Source organism: Ochotona princeps, chromosome 18, assembly GCF_030435755.1.
Source record: "Ochotona princeps isolate mOchPri1 chromosome 18, mOchPri1.hap1, whole genome shotgun sequence".
NCBI lineage: Eukaryota > Metazoa > Chordata > Mammalia > Lagomorpha > Ochotonidae > Ochotona > Ochotona princeps.
Genome location: NC_080849.1, coordinates 48,793,707 through 48,812,128, shown reverse-complemented (window position 1 = coordinate 48,812,128; position 18,422 = coordinate 48,793,707). Strand labels below are relative to the sequence as shown.

General features: G+C 49.6%; 1 protein-coding gene across 1 annotated transcript in view; it reads right to left on the bottom strand.

Moving 5' to 3' along the window:
- MTCL1 (microtubule crosslinking factor 1) overlaps positions 1-18,422 on the bottom strand; it is a 123,234-nt gene that overhangs the window by 93,578 nt on the left and 11,234 nt on the right. The window contains exons 2-3 of the mRNA XM_058676908.1: positions 16,952-17,176; positions 15,724-15,882 (exon numbers count right to left, since the gene is read on the bottom strand). Coding sequence (XP_058532891.1) covers positions 15,724-15,882; positions 16,952-17,176 — 384 coding nt within the window. The remainder of the gene's footprint in view (positions 1-15,723; positions 15,883-16,951; positions 17,177-18,422) is intronic.

The window sequence follows — 18,422 nt, the reverse complement described above, 5'->3', positions numbered from 1 at the left end:
GCCCCCCCCATCATCTGTCAGCTTTGAAGCCACTGAAGGAGATGCTCTAGAAGCTTCCACCACCCCCTCACCTCCAGGCAGGATGTGACTTTGCCGCAGGCGACATCTGACTGTTTTCTCTAAATTCAGCCTTAAAACTCTTTAAACTTGCCCATCTCTATTGAAGCTCTTTACTAAATATTCACCACACAGCCTGGTGACAGAGCTCAGCAAAACTCTTTCAGGCACATCATTTTGCTGTTGCAAAGGAGAAAGCCAAGATTCGTTCTCTAGGACTGTGCCTAGGAGAGAAGCATGGGGCTCCTCCAGGAAGACATGAGAGAGACTCAGCTTAGGCCAGACAGCACACCTGTAAGGGACTCTAGTCAGTTTCCTTTCATTTCCCTCGGAAATGGATGGCTCTGGGGCCCACTTCAGCCCCACTCAGGCTTCTTTTGGGGAAGCCGCATTCTAGGTATGGGCTATAGTAAGGTGTACCCGAGGCAAGTGATTAAGACACCTGCAGAGTAGGTTTCGAGGGTTTTAAGATACCCGTTGACTCCTCTGAAGTCAGGTGCAAGGCGGGATCCATGGCATGTCCTCATGGATGGGCAGACATTTCACTTCCCCTTAACGATGAACCTCTGAATCAGCGACCTGGGGGGTGAAACACGCCCCCTCTCTGAAGCAGCTACTCTCAGAGGCTTCAGGACACATGACGTAACAGCTTGGAAGAGAACTTGGAGAGTCTTCATTTTGCTTATATGTAGCCTTAGCATGAAGGTGAGGGGACTGATGTCACATTCCGACCCCCAAGATTCCCCCGAGTGTTCCTGAAGGTAAGGGAGAGGAATTGTGACTGAAAAACTAACGTTGTCTGTGCCCTCTAGTCAGGGTTACCCATGGGCACAGGGTCCTGTCTGCCACTGACAAGCTCCCCGTATGCCATCTTCTCAGTTGGAAGTGGCTTCATGGGACACTTGGAGGGTGACATACAGGAGGCCCTTAGGTCACTGAGAACTGTCTTGGGAACCCAGGAACACACAGCTGTGGCCCTGGGTGGCCTTTCCCAGCAACGAGGCACAGCACACCGCCCAGGCGGACACACTCGTGTCTGCCTCGTCCTTCTTCTGCTACTGCGTCCTGCTCCCCTGGAAGAGCGGGAGGCTGACTGCCCTGTAACCAGCATGCCTGTCCCAGCAGATTCCGTGTGCAGTGACCTGGAGTAGCAGGGCCACCCACCAGCAGCCCGACCTTCCACGACAGCTGGAAGAGTGAGCTCCGGCTGAGTGAAAGGGGAAAAGGGCAGAAATGGAAAGAAAAAAAAAACCCCAAGGCGGGCAGAAAGGCCTGGAGGGGCGGCGGGTTCAAAGGAACCACAGACAAAGGCACCCCTCTGTGCAGGCCAGCATCTGGCCTGTGCTTTTCTCTAGGAAAACTATAATTAATGGACAGGAAGCCATAGAGTTATTGTCTTTTACAGCTCTTGTCTTCACAGAAATATCAAACTCAAGACTGCACTTACTCACTGGGGTAATTACGTATTATAGTTAAATTGTCTGGGGCCTCAGCTTTGATGGAAAGGGGTCATTTGTCCAAAGGAGTCACCCACTCATCGTCCATAAAACTCCGGTTGGGAAAACTCTTACTTTAACCTGCATTAACCTAGCTAACCCGGCAGCCGTCCTAGGAGGGGAACGCACAGCTCCAAGTAGGGAGGAGCTGCAAACACATCACACACACACACACACACACACACACACACACACACCCGCAGCAGACCGCTCAGGGGAGGGTGGGGGAAACGGTCAGAACCCCGGGTACCCAGGTCTCACCCCCACAAGCTTGGCCTGGGCATCAGGATTTTTCAAAGCCCTCCAGTGGTCCTGAGGTGCACTAGCCTCTGAGCAGCACTGAGCCCAAGAGTTTGATCCTTGGCAGACATTTTTACAATCTCTTTTTAGCACCTCAATAAAACACAGGTACAAGAGGCAACTTGTCCAAAAGCTGCCCCGAGCACTGTGGTTCCCTAGTCCTTCTGGCAGGGAACAATCCAGCCACCCGCACAGTCATGTCCAAGGGTGGCCTTAAGAGTTATCTTATAATCGAGGACGGCCCAATGCATTGGGACCCTGCACCTGCGTGGGAGACCCCGAGGAGGTTCCTGGTTCCCGGCTTCAGATCGGAGCGCATCGGCCCGCTGCGGCTCACTTGGGGAGTGAATCATCGGATGGAAGATCTTCCCCTCTGTCTCTCCTCCTCTCTGTATATCTGACTGTAATAAAATAAATAAATCTTTAAAAAAAAAGTTATCTTATAAGCAGTCAAGTGCGAAGGTGAGCAGGGAGCAGCCCTGCCACTCCTCTTCGTCACTGAGTCAGACATGTTGCAGGTCAGTCCGGCTTTGAGCAAATACATAATTGGCAAAACCTGAGGCTCCACTGAGATGGCTGAGCAGCAGATGCGGTCAGAACGAGACAAGCGCAGTTCCCCAAGGTGTGAGAACAAACCCGCTCAGCCGCCATGCAGCGGTGCGATCTGCTGCCACCCGACAGCGCAGTCCAAAAAAGCCTTCAAGGCCATAGAACCTGATCCTGTTGTCCAGGTCATGCATACACCGTGGGCTCAGCCAGGTCCAGTCTCGTCTCCTCCCTCCAAGGCTGGAGGCAGAGACTCCAAGCTCAGTTCTTGTGTGTGTTTATGCAGCTAACAGTTCTCCACCAAGGGGGTGAGTCTGCCTCTCCCCTCCGCCCCAAAGACGATGGGCAGTGTCTGGAAATATTTTTGATTCTCACCAACAGGGACACCCAGTGGATGGATGTCAAGGATATTCCCACATATCCTGCAAGGCACAGGGCAGCCCCAAATATCAGAGGTGCAGAGGATAAGACACGCCGCTGCACACAAGTGATTCCTGCACAGGCCACCCTGGCACAAGGGGTGCCTTTAATCAGGCTAAACAGGTGTTGGAGCCTCAGGAATGTGGAGTTCTTGGGAGGAAACTTGTTTACAAACAACTCTAAGACCAAAGCAAAGTCGTAGGAGAGGGCCCGGCGCCATAGTGTAGTGGGTAGGGTCCTCGCCTTGAACATGCTGGGATCCCATATGGGCGCCGGTTCTAATCCCGGCAGCCCCTCTTCCCATCCAGCTCCTTGCCTGTGGCCTGGGAAAGCAGTCGAGGATGGCCCAAAGCCTTGGGACCCTGCACCCGTGTGGGAGACCTGGAAGAGCTCCTGGCTCCTGGCTTCAGACTGGCTAAGCTCCAGCCCTTGCGGCCACATGGGGAGTGAATCATCTGATGGAATATCTTCCTCTCTGTCTCTCCTCCTCTCTGTATATCCTCCTTTCAAATAAAAATAAATAGATCTTAAAAAAAAGTCGTAAGAGAAACCAGAGGCTCTCGGAACTACCTGGAGACTGGAAGGTAAAGGATGGACAGGCCATGCCCTCTGCCTCACTGACGGGACTGGGCCTAGAATGCTACTTGGGCACGCACGATTGCACGTTAGACCAAAACAGGCAGATATTTCCTGCATAAAGTTATCCCAGCTCTAAACTGCTATGTTTCCTAGGAGGATTCTACAGTAATAATTTTGCTTCTGTAATTTACCCCCTGCCCCCCAAAAGGGCCATTGCTACCCTTGAGAATGAACACAAAGGACTGAACCTTCACAAGCCTGCCCCACCCCCACTCCCGGCATGGCGGTCTAGAGATCCCACGGGGGATACCCACGGTTGGCATTCTGCTGTCTGCCCAAATTGCCCTCATAGCTCGCCACTCACCCAACCTCTTCCAGCGAGAGATGAAGCCAAGTACAACAGAGAAACGACTAACAAGGCTCTACCTCAAACTGCTCAGAATCAGACAATAAACACGGCCATTTTAATAGACACTGCTTTGCCTGGCAGTCAGCTCCATCAGCACCCAGAGGTGAGCAGCGATGCCAAGTCCCAGCGCCAGCCAGATACACACACACAACACTTGCCTACACCTGTTCTCGGGTTTCAACAAAGTATACTTGTGATATAACCCTATACACGTGCTCTCAGTAAAAGAATAAACCAACCTGTACAAATAAACCACTAGGAAATGGGCCCCAGGAGAGGTTAGGAACTTGGGGCCTCTCATTTCTCAGGGACTCATCCTTGGATCAGAAACTCCAAGACTGCTGAGTAAGACATTGGGTCTGTGTGTATTTATCCAACCATCCAAATGTCCATCTGTCCATCCATCCATCCATCCACCCATCCAACCTGGATTCCTTTCAGCGCTGAATAATGCCTGATGACTGGAGGAAAACACCAATGAAATGTTTATTTGGCTCATGATCATCCCATTCAATGTAAGATAACTCACTTGACTCCAAGAAGTATCAAACAAGTACACTGAGATCCAGGAAGTATTTTCTAGACATTTCTTTTTCTCTCATCTCTGCACTTGAAGATATAAGTCATCTTAATCATATGTCTGGAACATGAGCTACAGCATATAAATTAGTAATAGTCCCAAAGAATTAAATGGAAATGTCTAGAAGTAGTTTCTAATTATTTCCATAGCACAATGGTATAAACTTGATGCAGTCAACTGCCTAGTGAAGCCTAATTATTCAGAAATACAACTAAATGATTATATGTTTTGTACCAAAGCACACTTAAAATTATTTCCGTTTTTCCACAACTTCTTGAAGTCTCTTCATACGTGCTTCCATATTTTGTTAGTGGCTAAAGTCCTCGCCTTACATGCCCCAGAATCCCATATGGGCACCAGTTCATATCCCAGATACTCCACTTTTTTTCCAGCTCCTTGCCCATGACGTGGGAAAGCAGTTGAGGAGGGCTTAAAGCCTTGGGACCCTGCACGCGTGTGGGAGACCTGGAGGAGGTTCCTGGTTCCTGGCTTCAGACTGGCTCAGCTCTGGCCATTGCAGCCACTTGGGGAGCAGAACCAGTGGATGAAAGATGTTTCTCTCTGTATCTCCTCCTCTCTGTAAATCTGCCTTTCCAATAAAAATAAGCAAATCTATTTTTTAAAAAATCAATGATATACAATTTCCATGTGACTGAAACTCCTTAAGTTCCATTATGATGTGTAAGTATCAGAAGATAACATGTCTAGGTGTTGCCTTCCATGTTTTCCAAAGAGGAGAGGAAAGGAGAGGAGGCAAGGGGAGGGGAAGGGAGGAAAAGAAAGGAAAGAGGGCCCAGCGTAGTAGCCTAGCAGCTAAAGTCCTCAGCTTGCATGAGCCGGGATCCCATATGGGTGCCAGTTCTAATCTTGGCAGCCCAGCTTCCCATCCAGCTCCCTGCTTATGGCCTGGGAAAGCAGTCAAAAACTGCCCAAAGCCTTGGGACCCTGCACCCACATGGGAGACCTGGAAGAGGCTCCAGACTCCTGGCTTTGGATTGCACCTCTGGCCGTTGTGGTCACTTGGGGAATGAATCAATGAACAGAAGATCTTCCTCTCTGTCACTCCTCCTCTCTGTAAATCTGACTTTCAAATAAAAATAGATAAATCTTAAAAAAAAAAAAAAAAGGAAAGAAAAGACAAAGGGCCTAGTGGGATAGTTCAATAGCTAAATCCTCACCTTGCATGCGTCGGCATCCCACATGGGTGCCAATTCATGTCTTGATTGCTCTACTTCCCATCCAGCTCCCTGCTTGTGGCCTGGGAAAGCTGTAGGGAATGGCCCAAAGCCTTGGGATCCTGCACCTGCGTGGGAGACCAAGAAGAAGCTCTTGGCTCCTGGCTTCAGATTCACTTAGCTCCAACCATTGAAGCCATTTGGGGAGTGAATCAGTGTGTGGAAGGTCTTTCTCTCAGTCTCCTCCTTCTCTCTGTAAATCCAATCTGCCTTTCCAACAAAAATTAATAAATGTCACTTTTAGAGAGAGACAGAGATGGCCGCATCTCAAATCCCTGGAATGCCTGCAGGCTGAATGCTGTGCACGCACCATTTCTGCGTCTGACACCCAGAAGGGCACCGACATCTGCCCCTGAAGCCACAGGAGCACCGCGGCACCACAGGCAAGACCTTCTGGGAAACAAGGGACAGTGCAGCCTTGTGCAAACCTGGCTGGACGCTCAGGAATGGGGAACAGCAGCAGCTTCGCTTCCGTCCAAACAGGACATTTTTACAACCCCCAGTCATCACTCCCCCCCGCCATCACCACCATCAGTGACCTAGAACAGAATGACTGGCTTGTATTGACTGTACGGAGGAAATAATTTACAGGATCAAGAATTCCTCACTGAGATTTTTAAATAACATTGTGGCTCTTTCTCATGGAAACATACAAGTGAGATAACCTTTATTCCTTCAACAAACATTTATTGAGAGCATTGTAAGGACAGAGTTACACAGTGTCACACTACCAGGTGAGGATATGAGGGTCCAGAGTGCTGGGCAGCAGCCCAACACATCACTCACTGACACAGACCCCAGACTGCACTCATTACACCACTGAATAATGAAGGAAAGCCGTGTGGTATTGGCAGAGATCAATGGACCAGAACAACAACAAAATAGATCTATAAACGTACCCTGCTGATTTTGGACAAAGGCTGTAATTCAGTGGGAGAAAGGCAGCTTTTCAATAAACGCTGCTGGAACAACTGGACACCTACAGGCCAAATATGAAGATCAAACAAAATACCACATCTTTTACAAAATACCTTTAAAAACAGATCACGGATATAAGTAGAAAAATAAAACGACAGCTACCAAGGAGAAAATATTGAGAACCTGGGCCTAGGCAAAGGGCTCTTACCACTGATACCATGAAAGAAAATGCCCATGAACTGGACTTCATGAAAACTGCCAACTTGGAGGCCAGCTTGCTAGTGCAGCAGACTAATCTTATACCTGCGGCACTGGCATCCCCCATAGGCGCCAGCTGGAGTTCCACTTGCTGAGTATTACTCGGCCAGAAATAAACTACGGATACACACCACAAGCTGGCCAAATATCTAGAGGACAGAGCTGGGTCAAAAACTTCAAAACCGTAAGTATGTTTGCCGAGTGGTTTTATTTGTACAACATTCCTGGAAATGGAAGAACTACGTGGTGGTTGTCAGGGGTGAGGGCTGGCAGTGGAGTGGTAGGCCAGGGTCCAGGGCCATTGAGGGACAGCAGGAGAGGGCTTTGTGTGCATGGAGCTACTCTGTGTCCTGACCTGCACAGCCCGCGCCCCAGCCCAGAGAACACCCCAAAAGTCTCACAAGATGTCATGAGGCAGCGAGCATTGGGGGGACTGAGAGTGGCTGGGCCCAGCGTGGAGGGACTCTGCTGTTTCTCAGAGCTGCAGGTGCAGGGCCATTGTTTTGGAGCAGGCTCCTTGGGCCACACTGACCATCAAAATGGAGTTGCTTACCTTCAAGTTCCAGGTCACCAAATTCACACTAACACTAAGCTGTTCTGTGACCTTTCCAGAAATTAGGAGAGAGCTTAACAGCCAAATTCCCAGCAGGCTAGGCTCCATGACAATAAAGCCCTTTAGTCTTTTCTCCTCAAAAGTGAGTAACCTGCTGTTAATTATTCAGCCTTTTCTCTGAGCCTCAATCCCCTTCTTCATGCATTGATTTGAAAGTCAGTTACAGGGAGAGGAGGAAGGACACAAAAAAACGAGAGGAGGAGACATAAAAGGAGGAGACACAAAAAAACGAGAGACCAATCTTGCATCCACTGGTTTAATCCCCAAATTGCCAAACCAGTCAACACTGGGCCAGGCCAGAGCCAGGAGCCAGGAGCTTCTTCCAGGTCTCCCAATCGGGTAGCAAGGATCCAAATGCCTCTGCCATCCTCTACTGCCTTCCGGGGCGGGCCATTAGCAGGGAGCTGAATCAAAGCTGGGGCAGTAGGGATATAAATCAGTGTCCATATGGGATTACCAATGTTGCAGGAGGTGCCTTTATCAGCTACACCACAATGCCAGCCTTTCAACCTTATTTTGTCTAAATGTCCAGCCTCCTCTGTGCTCTGTCCATTGGAACATCTGTTTTTATAGGATGAAGTGTTATTCAATATTAGCATCACATATAAAACCAGGTAAGAGCATCAGGCTGAAACTGCTCCTATTTTGTCTTGACACAATCTACACTTAAACAGTCTAACTAAAAATGAAAAATTATACATTAAAAAATAAGTGTGTAAAAGACAACTTCTGAAATTGTTCCAGATGCTGATGCGAATCCCTACGTGAGTGGCAGAGGCTTTGCTAAGACAACTTGTACTGAAGAAACCCTCCTTCATAATATCACACCTTACAGGATCCCATATGGGATCTACTGAACTTCAAAACCCAGATGACCTGAGGACTGGGCTGTCGTGGGTGGAGAAGTCAGCAAGGGACCAGGGCCAAGGAGCGCCAACACCTGAGTCTTGTGCGCTGCTCAACCCTCACCATGTTCCAGGCCAGTTCCACCCAGATCAAGGCTCCAGCACCCCACTCTTCATCATTCAGCGGAGCCTCACTTCCTGTCACGCTCCAGACTCCAGGACAGCTCTCTGGAGACCATCAGGTGCACTGGAGCCCCAAATCCTGCCTCCTTGGCATCTCCAACCAGGCCCTGAGCTGAGCACCAGCTCCCCCCATGTCTGGTTGGGGGCCATTTGTCTCTTGAGGTTGTTCCACACTCACTCACTTCGAGGGTGTGCTAAGCACCCTTTTGCCTTTTGGTAAGTCCTTCTTAGTTGTTCACCTCTACATCTCCAAGTTACATTCTTACACACAGGGAGGCAAGAACCCAGCTGAAGTCCAGCTGGAGAGATCGCTCCAAGCCCAGCCAGCCAGAGCTCTGGATCCCCGCAATCCCACAGCAAGATCATAGACAACTACTTTCTTGAAGCCAAGGGCTCAGAACACAGCCACCCGCCCCTCTACAGCTGGTCTCTTCAGCCTCTTGGCCCCAGGCATTGCTTTCTAGCACTGGGGGCCTGCCCTGAGAAGATGCTCAGCCTGTAATTAGTCCTCACCTTCCAGGGAGGCCTGCATTCATGCTAACTGGACTGGAGTAGTTCTGGAACCCATTCCCTAAATGGTTAACCACCTGGCCCGTGGAGCATATAACCCCTGTGAGGTCTGGCCTTGTTATTCTCTTTACTATCAACCAGTAGGAAAGCTCTTGGGTACGATACTAGACCATGCATTAGAAATCTTATGCTGGTCACATCCTATTTCACCCTACAGAACGACACACTGTGCTAACAGTTTTACATGAACAAACACACTGCTAGATGGTTCATATTATAGGCCCATTTCCACAATCCTCTTGCCATGAACTCACTGGATAAAAACATGTGTTCAGGATGCCAAAAAAAAAAGCAGCACTCCAGAAGCTTCAGTGAGGGAGCAGCAATTCTGGGAGGATTCCCAGGAATGGTAGAATAACTGCAGGTGGAGGCAGAATTGGGGCTCAATCCCCCAGAAAAGAGGGCCAGGCCAGCAGGGGAAGAGAGCTCAGGTGGAGCACAGCAGTGAGGGGGTGGTGGAAGCCAACCTCACTCTTTCCAAGGCTAAGGCCTCTCCTCCTTCTCAATAAAGTATAAAGAAAGGCTTCTGGGAGTACAAATTAGGTTTATAGAGCAGCCCGAGTGGTTTCACAGGAAGATGCAGACACTGCTACCCATGAAGTCTTCGTGTTCAGGAATCTGAAGCTCCTATAACTACGTAATTCTACTCCCTTTGAAAGACGGGACCCTTGAGCTGCTCCAGTGTGCTGATCTTGACCCCTTGCCCTGGGTCTACAAGGAAAAGAGGTGACAGCTAGTGGGTGGCTCCAGAGGAAGGACAGCTAGAGCAAGAGGAGAGCATTAGGGTCAGTGCTGCAGCACAGCACGCTAACCCTCCCCCTGCGATGCCAGGATCCCACAGGGAAGCCTGTTCTAGTCAGAGCTGCTCCACTTCCAACCCAGCTTCCTGCTAACGTGCCTGGAAAAGAAGCAGAAAATAACACAATCCTGGGGCCCTGTACCCACATGGGAGATTGGGAAGAAGTTCCTAGCTCCCAGCTTTGGACTGGCCCAGTTGCAGCTAATGCAGCCACTTGGGGAGTGAACCATCAGACAGAAATGAATCGCTCTCTCTCTCTCCCTCGTGTGTCTTTGTCTCTTCCTCTTTCTGTGATGCAGACTTTCAAATAAAATAAATACATCTTAAGAAAAAAGGAAGGCCTGGCAATATCCAGAGGCCTGGGTGAGAGCTGTCACTATGACCCCCGCATGTCCCCCATCAGGTAGCTTCCTCACACAAGCATGACGGGAAGCTAACCACCCCAAAGGTCCCCCCTGGCAGGCAAGCCTCAAGTCCCTAACCAGCAGAAAGTAACTACAGAAAATGTGACAGTTTTAGTAACCCTTAGTAACCCTTTTTGAGGGGAGAAGGAAACGGCACAGGCACCTACTAACTTACAGAGGCCAGCTAGAAGCCACACGCCTCCTGTTCTTTGTCGACCCCACCTGTCCACCAATGACCAGCCCCCTCACCAGTGATCTGTATTTCATCAAAGCACCCCTCTTCCCAAGATCACACGAAGACTGGCAAGGAGGAAGGACGAGCTCATTACCGTAGACAGAAACACTTCCCTCTCTCCCACCCTTCCTCTTGACCCACCCCCAAGCAAACCCCGCATACACCTGCGATCACCTCACCTTTTCAATAAACTTAAAAGGGGGGGTCCCCTTAGGTCCTGGGTATGTGAGTATGGGTCTGGCCCTGTGCACGGATACAAGTTGACAGCTCTGCTTCTTCCTTCACACGCAGAATACAAACACACACGTGTACCCACAAACACAGACATGCCTGCTTTGCCCCCCCATTTTCTTTTTCCAACATAACGACCATCACAAAGTGGCAGTAAAAGCACTCCTCAGTCACCAGAAGCATTCACTGGCGTAGCGCAGGAAAGCAAAGCATTTCAAACACTTGAACATGGCGAAATCTTGGGCCCCACCACAGCAACCCACCAGCCAGAAAACAAACTTCTCCTGGCCTGGCCCAACAGGGCAAGGCACAGACGAGGCAGCTCCCAGGAGACCACCTGGCAGTGCTGGCAGGAAGACTACAGGACTCTGTTAGTCCACACAAGACTTTAACAGGATTTTCTTGTGATCTTGCCAAGAACTGACTCTAAGGCATTAGAGGTATTTGTGGTTGTTTAACTGAACACACACCTCTTCCTTCCCAGCCATGAAAAATGTTCCATTTACAGCTTACACATTCAAAAACATTGACGCCAAGTCTTTCCGCGATGGCTGCCCTGGTTCTTCCTCTCCACTCTGCATTTCCAACTCTGTGCCTGACTCAGCTCTACATGCCCCATTCCGGTTGGGACAAGAGACACACAAAAAGCTCCAGGACAGTGTGGGCCTGCAAGTTAAGCTGCCACTTGGAACACACACTTTCCATACAAGAGTGCTGGTTCGAGTCCCAGCTGCCCAACTTTCACCTGGAAGACGGCACATGATGGCTCAAAGGCTTGGATCCTTGCCGCACTCACGGGAGACCTGGGTGAAGTTCCTGGCTCCTGGCTTTAGCCTGGACCTGCTCTAGCTGGTGCAGCCATTTGGGAAATGAATTAGCAGATGGAAGATCTCAATCTCTCTATTGCTCTACCTTTCAAGTAGATGAAAAAAAACGAAGAAAGCTTGTAGGAGCAGCAACAATGAAGATAGCTTCTTCCCAGACCAGACGTCGCGCACTCATGCATGCGCACACATACACACACACTTCTCAAGATGCAGTGTTTGGGAGAAGGCTTGACAGTGTTGTGGCACAAGTTAAGCCACCACATGGGATGCCCACATCCCATACTGGAGTGAGGGTGCAACCATGACTTCTATCTAGTTCCTAAATATTTCATCACCCCAAAGGAATTCTAATCTCCATTAAGCAATCCCTTCTGTCCCCCACCCCTAGAAACCTCTCATTTGTTTGCTACCTGAATTCACCTCCTCAGGGGATTTGCTATAATGGGAATGCCACACAGTGTCTGTCTTCCATGACTTCCCCTAGTTTCAAGGTGCATTCATACCACATCATGGAGCAGCAAGAGACTACAAAAGCAGCAGAGCAGGACCTAAAGTCTTTGGCAAGGGCTGAGGGTTGGGTGTGGGAACTGGGTCCCCAACAAAAGAGTCGAGACAGAAAAACCTTCAGAGGAGGGACTTAGTGGAAAGGGACACACTCACCAGTTCTTCGAGAATGAGTAGTTGTAAAATGAGGCCCCACACATGCATGGCCCCTTGTGCCCACCACACTGGATGCAAAAAAGGAGGTCCCCAACGGGATGAGCTAAGATACAAGTCACTCTTCTTTTTCAATAAGGATCTAGATTCAGGCATTTCATTATAGCAGCAGAAACTGGACTGAGAGCAGGCAAAAGCACAGGAGACAGGGATACAAACTGGGGCGGGGCAGAGGGCTAAGGGCGGGGGGCGCAGTGCACCTGTGCTGGACAGAGTCTCAATTGTTAAGGAAATTTCTGTGGGTCCATCCTCCAGGGCTTAAGAGGCAGGGCGGCAGATGGCTGTTCTTCAGCGACAACAGTGTGTGGTCACACACTCAGTGTGTGAGGTCACAGGCTCATTTATACAACTTCAGAGCTGAACAAGACGAAGCAAGGCTCAGCGTGGGGACAGCCAGATCCTCAGAGCCAGAGTGAGACACAGGGTGCCCGTGCTTGGTACCGATTCCTCACAACAACAACAGCTGCCACTTCCCAACTTCCCCTCTAGCGCCTCCTTACCCCACGCTGCTGGGTGCCACTGTCCTCTGCTTGGCATAACCTCCCTCCCCGGCGTCTCAACCTCCTGAGCCTTCCTACCTGTTTGAGGACGCATTCACAAGTTTGGTTCAGCTATGCAGTCCCACCAGTCTGACTGCAATTCTAGAGGGAAAATCCTTATTTCACCCCGGTCCAGTGATCCCTCACAGTAACTTTAACCCAGAGCAGGAGGGTTGACCCCTCTACTTCCTCCTCACATCCACAAGCCTCCAAGAGGCTCCCTGAAGAGCCTCATCCTACCCTGACCTTATTTGCAATGTCAAGAGCAGGAGTAATCATTTCTTCCTCCAAAGAGATGCCAGGTGCATTCCAAATTTATTGAAATCTAGAAAAAGGAGTCTTCTGCTTGCTTAAAAACTTATGGGGGTGGGCCCAGCACCATGGCCTAGCAGCTAAGGTCCTCACCTTGAATGCGTCAGGATCCCATATGGGTGCCAGTTCTAATCCCAGCAGCCCCACTTCCCATCCAGCTCCCTGCTTGTGGTCTGGGAAAGCAGTCGAGGATGGCCCAAAGCCTTGGGACCCTGCACCTGTGTGGGAGACCTGGAGGAAGTTCCTGGCTCCTGGCTTTGGATCAGCGCAGCACTGGCCACTGCAGCCACTTGGGGAGTGGGTCATTGGAGGACCTTCCTCTCTGTCTCTCCCCCTCTCTGTATACCTGACTTTGCAATACAAATAAATAAATCTTTTTTAAAAAATAAAAGTTATCAAAAAAAAAAAAAAACCAGGGAAACTACAAAGAGTTGAAGGAAGGGTGGGCAGTTAACAGTGCCTAAGATGCCCGTGTCCCCATTCAAAATACCCAGGTTCCACTCCCAGCTCCAGGTTCTTGCCAAAGCAGATGCTGGTAGGCACACGCACGGCTCCAACGGCGGGGTCTCTGCTCCCCACATGGCACACCTGGATTGAGTTCCCAGCTGCAGCTCCCAACAGGAGTGCACTAGCGATCAGGAGGGGCTCTCTGTCTCTCCCTTCGATCAACGCTTTTTTGTTAAGTTTAGAAAAAATGGAAAATGGTAAGTTTATTTTGGCACAGAAAAATCTGAAACCCAAACACACATTGTTGATACTGCAGATTCTCCATGAACTACTTGAAGACTCCTCATATACAAGGACTTGCAAATTTTTGCATCAAAATACACACATCTTTTAATTTCATCTTCCCACAAGCTTTCTGAAGTACCCTAATACACCTGAAGTACATCAGGTGTGTATATATTTCACATGCACATTTATACAGTGACACACAAACACGCACTCATACCAAGCCTTATAAAATATATTACCAAGCTTTACAAAATTCATTTCCAAGCTGTGTGTTTTATGATACAGAATTTGCTACCGACAAAGTTTTTTCCACCTGCCGGGTCAGGTTTAATCTGGAAGTCCTGGAAAGAAAAGCAGCTAAAGGCAAACAAACGGAGAAGGAGGAAGCGGAGCAGCAGGCACTGGGAATGCAGAGGGAAGGGCCCCTCCACAAGGACAAGCTGCTTCCGATGGCACAAATCACACGGAGGTCAAGCAGGATAGAGTCCTCAGCAGCTAACTCTCCCAGCCTGAAGCCTCGGGGTCACGGCTGACCACCAGGCTCTGCATTCTCAACCCCCTCATCGGACCCCTCCTTAGCCAAGGGGGCCAGGCACAGGCACCCCACCATGAACCAGACTGCCAAATGTCTACCCCTTTCCCATGGAGCTGGCATTCCACAGGACATGACTAAAGGATGGAATGAATGAATGAATGAATGAATGAGCACGGAGCGGGGGAGAACCCGCCACGTGCTGGGCACTTCCTGCTTTGTCTGCTGCGTTCGCATCCGTATCTGCAGCCTCGGGCCTAGGTCCGGGCCTGACCAAGTGTGGCACTGAACAGCTGGATGGACAGGGAATGACTGAGTGAATCAGGAAAGCGAGCCAGAGGAAAAATGAACTGCTAAGTGAGCCTGTCAGCAGATAACACGCCAGCTGGAAGCGGCTGCTGAATGCCAGCACCGAGTTTTTAATTTCATTGTCATCAATATGCAGGAGGTTTTCCAAGGAAATATTGAACTGATATCTTATAATGGAAATCAACAAGAAAACAGGATTTGCATAGCCATACACAAATGAAAACGTGTATGTACATCCATTTTCCATACCACTTGGTTGGAACAATCCCACTCCAAAACGTAAATGCATCTATATTTACATCAGTTGAATAACATATATAGGTTCTCCTATGCATACATAATTGTTTTTCATGGCTGCATCAGACAATTGTACTTTCTAACCCAGAAAGTAAACCACTAGAAATGAAGACTTTTTAAAAAAAGGGAAAAAAACAAAACAAACAAAAACCCTATCAGGCTGGGCTTAACTCTGGGCTCCTTTTCCCAATGCCAGCTTCCTGCGAAGGCAGACCCTGGAAGCAGCAGCAGCTCAAGGGATTCCTGCCACCCACATAGGTTCCTGGGTGGCATTCCCAACCCTGCATGCCGACGGCAGGCAAAGGTCAGGGGAGTGAACCAACGACGCAAGCCCTCCGTCCCTCTGATAGGTGAGTAGAAAGCCAGGCAAGGACCCAGGGAAGGAAGGCAGGAAAACATGTACTGCTTCATTCTAGTAACGCGAACTTGGACACCCCAAGGGACTGAACGGCCAGACGATCTGAAAGGGAATTACCAGACCAAGAGCTCAAGAAACCTTTGGAGGAAACTCTAGATCATGAATACTTCAGTCTTTGTAAGTAACAGGCAGCTTTTGTCCCACAGACTTCTTGCCTTTGGGGGGATTTATTTGGTGTGGGGTTTTGTCTTTTTTTTTTTTTAACCAAGCTGGAGAGACATAAACCATTCTCCACTCGTGAGCGGGATGCAAAGTCCATCTTTTGCTGACCCGTTAGGAGCACAGTCGGATCGGACCGTGGGACGCAGGCCACTGGTGACCGAGCCTCAGAGAGAAGCGTCACCCCCCGCAGGACTCACCTCCTTTAGTCTCTCCAGCTCATTCTGGAGGGCCTGTTTGCTTATCTCCACCTCGATCATCTGCTGCCGGAGAGCTTCGTTTTCACCTTCCGCTTTCGCACGCTTTTCCTCCACCGTCTCCAGTTCATGGTGCAATCTGACAGACACGTCTTTGGCTACCTGCGGTGACCACAGAGAAACCGCCATCAGGCTTCTGCCTTGTGCATGCTACAGAGAATTCAAACAACTGTGCAGGCAAAATCGCCCAGAGCTACGGTGTAACTTAAGAGTAAAGACCCTGCTATGGTTAACAGATCTGTGTTTCGTGTGTGTGTGTGTGTGTGTGTGTGTGTGTGTGTTACTGCAAAGTCAGATATACAGAGAGGACGAGAGACAGAAAGGAAGATCTTCCATCAGATGATTCACTTTCCAAATGGCTGCAACAGCTGGAGCTGCACCGACCCAAAGCCAGGAGCCAGGAGCTCTTCTGGATCTCCCACGCAGGTGCAGGTCCCAAGGCTTTGGGCCGTGCTTGACCGCTTTCCCAGGGCACAAGCAGGGAGCTGGATGGGAAGTGGGCCCAGAGCCTTGGGACCCTGCACCTGCGTGGGAGACATGGAAGAAACTCCATGCTCCTGCTGACGCTGGCTCAGTTTCAGCCACTGTGGCTACCTGAGGAGTGAATCAGCTGAAAGAATATCTTTCCTCTCTGTCTCTCCTTCTCTCTGTAAATCGACTTTTCAATAAAAATAAACAAATCTTAAAAAAAAAAAAAAAAAGAAAAAAAGAAAAAGGACAGGGTGTTACGGCTTGAACACCCCTACCCCCACAGGGGAGACCTGGACAGACTTCCAGGCTCCTCACTTCAGCCTGGCCAATGCAGCCATCTGGGAATAGAACCAGCAGATGGAAGCGCGCGCTCTTTCTACCGCTTCCTTTCAAATGAAAAAACAAACAAACGACAACAAAAAGCCCACATCATTTCTATCCAATTGTCAGACCAACTGGCAAGTAGTCTTTTCATTATAAATCCATTCATCTGACATATTCCTTTTTTATTTAAGTTTACTTCAGTTTATATAACCAACCATTTCAAATTTCAGGTTGTCAAAGTCACGTCAATCCACATCATTTCTAAGCCCGAAAGTAAACCAAGCATGTTTCTACGGGTCTGGAGCTAGGTTTTCAGTGGAGACCCCCCATCCCCGGCAGCCCTCGCCCACCCGCCCAGCGCCTCTCTCCAGCTCACCTTCAAGTCCTGCTCCAGGCTTCGGATGAGCTCGCCGTCCACCTGCCCGGTCTCGGCCACTTTCAGGCTCTTCTGTTCAGCTTTCCTGAGACGGTACTGCAGGATTCGGCAGTTCTTATTAGCTCGGTCCAGTTCTCGCCGAAGTTCCTGCAGCTGGTACACATCTTCCTCCAAGTAACTGTCTCTCATCTCTTCCATCTCAGCACGGAGCTCATCCAGCTCATCCTGGGTAAGCAGAGGGCAGACGCAGGAGCCTCGTCAATCAAGGGTGCAGTCCATCCCTTTTGTCCAGCCCTGCTCCTCAGAGCTAAAGACCAATCTCTGCACCCCACCCACCAGCTCAGCGCCACACCTGGGAGACCCCTGGGCTGCTCATGGCAGGTAAAATCACCCCATGTCTGTTGATAGCCCGTGGATCCTGAAACCCCTCTGGATTACACGCTGCAGTCTCTTGGAACTCATTCCGTTCCCAAAAGATGTTTGTAAGCATAAATAAAACCAGCTCCAAGGATAATTCAGCATTTAAATTCAAGCCAAACACTGACCTAAACTTGTCACTCTCTAAAGCACAAGAAGAGGCCTGAGAGGAATCAATGGGATCTTGCCTTCAGAGAACACAAACTTGTACATCCTAACTGTATGACTGCCCTGGAACTAGAAAAATGCCTGCCAAGGTCCCTCAAATTCTGTGTCACAACAGAAACCTGAGCATTGATTACGCAGCTGCATCTGAAGACAACTTCCCTTACTTGAAATTCACCTTGGGTTTGCTTGTTTCCATTTCCCAAGCCGGAAGTTCCACATCACCAACTGAAAGTAGGCTATCTGACTTTCCAAGAAACTTCTCCAAGAGAGAAAAACAAGCACATTTTGCTAGCAGGCCGTTTTCCATGATAATAAAGCTGCGTGGACTCTAATTCCTAAAAACAAAAGCAACCTGATACTGGAGCACTTTCTATCCACTTAGCAAACTTAACTTTTAAATAACCAATCTGCTCCTAAGCTCTTTCCTTCCTAGAAAAACAAACTCCTCCCCTCAGCTCACCACAGTAATGCATCTGAACTCACAAACTAAAATCTTCAAACTATGCTTGAAGGTCAAAGACGGGGACAGGTCGAGGCATAACCCTTGCCCTCTCCATAAACACCTGGTGGTCTTCCACAGCCAGCCCCGCCCTCCTCAGGACCCCAGTCATCCTCGAATCCTCCCAGATGGGCCCTCTGTCTTCATCCCCCACCCCCACCCAAAGTCTTCAGGGCCCTCTAGCTCCACACCCACCTCCCCAGGACTAAAGACTTCCTCGGTGCCTCCAGGCGTCGCCTGCTGTTCCCACCAGGGGCCTGGCCTTGCCCGGAGCCCTGAGCTCCCCACCTGCCTTGCAGCATTTCCCCACTACCTCTTGCCACCACCTGGTAGCATCAGGGTACCCAAAACATTTCGTGAACATGCAGGGGCTGAGCTTGTTTGTGG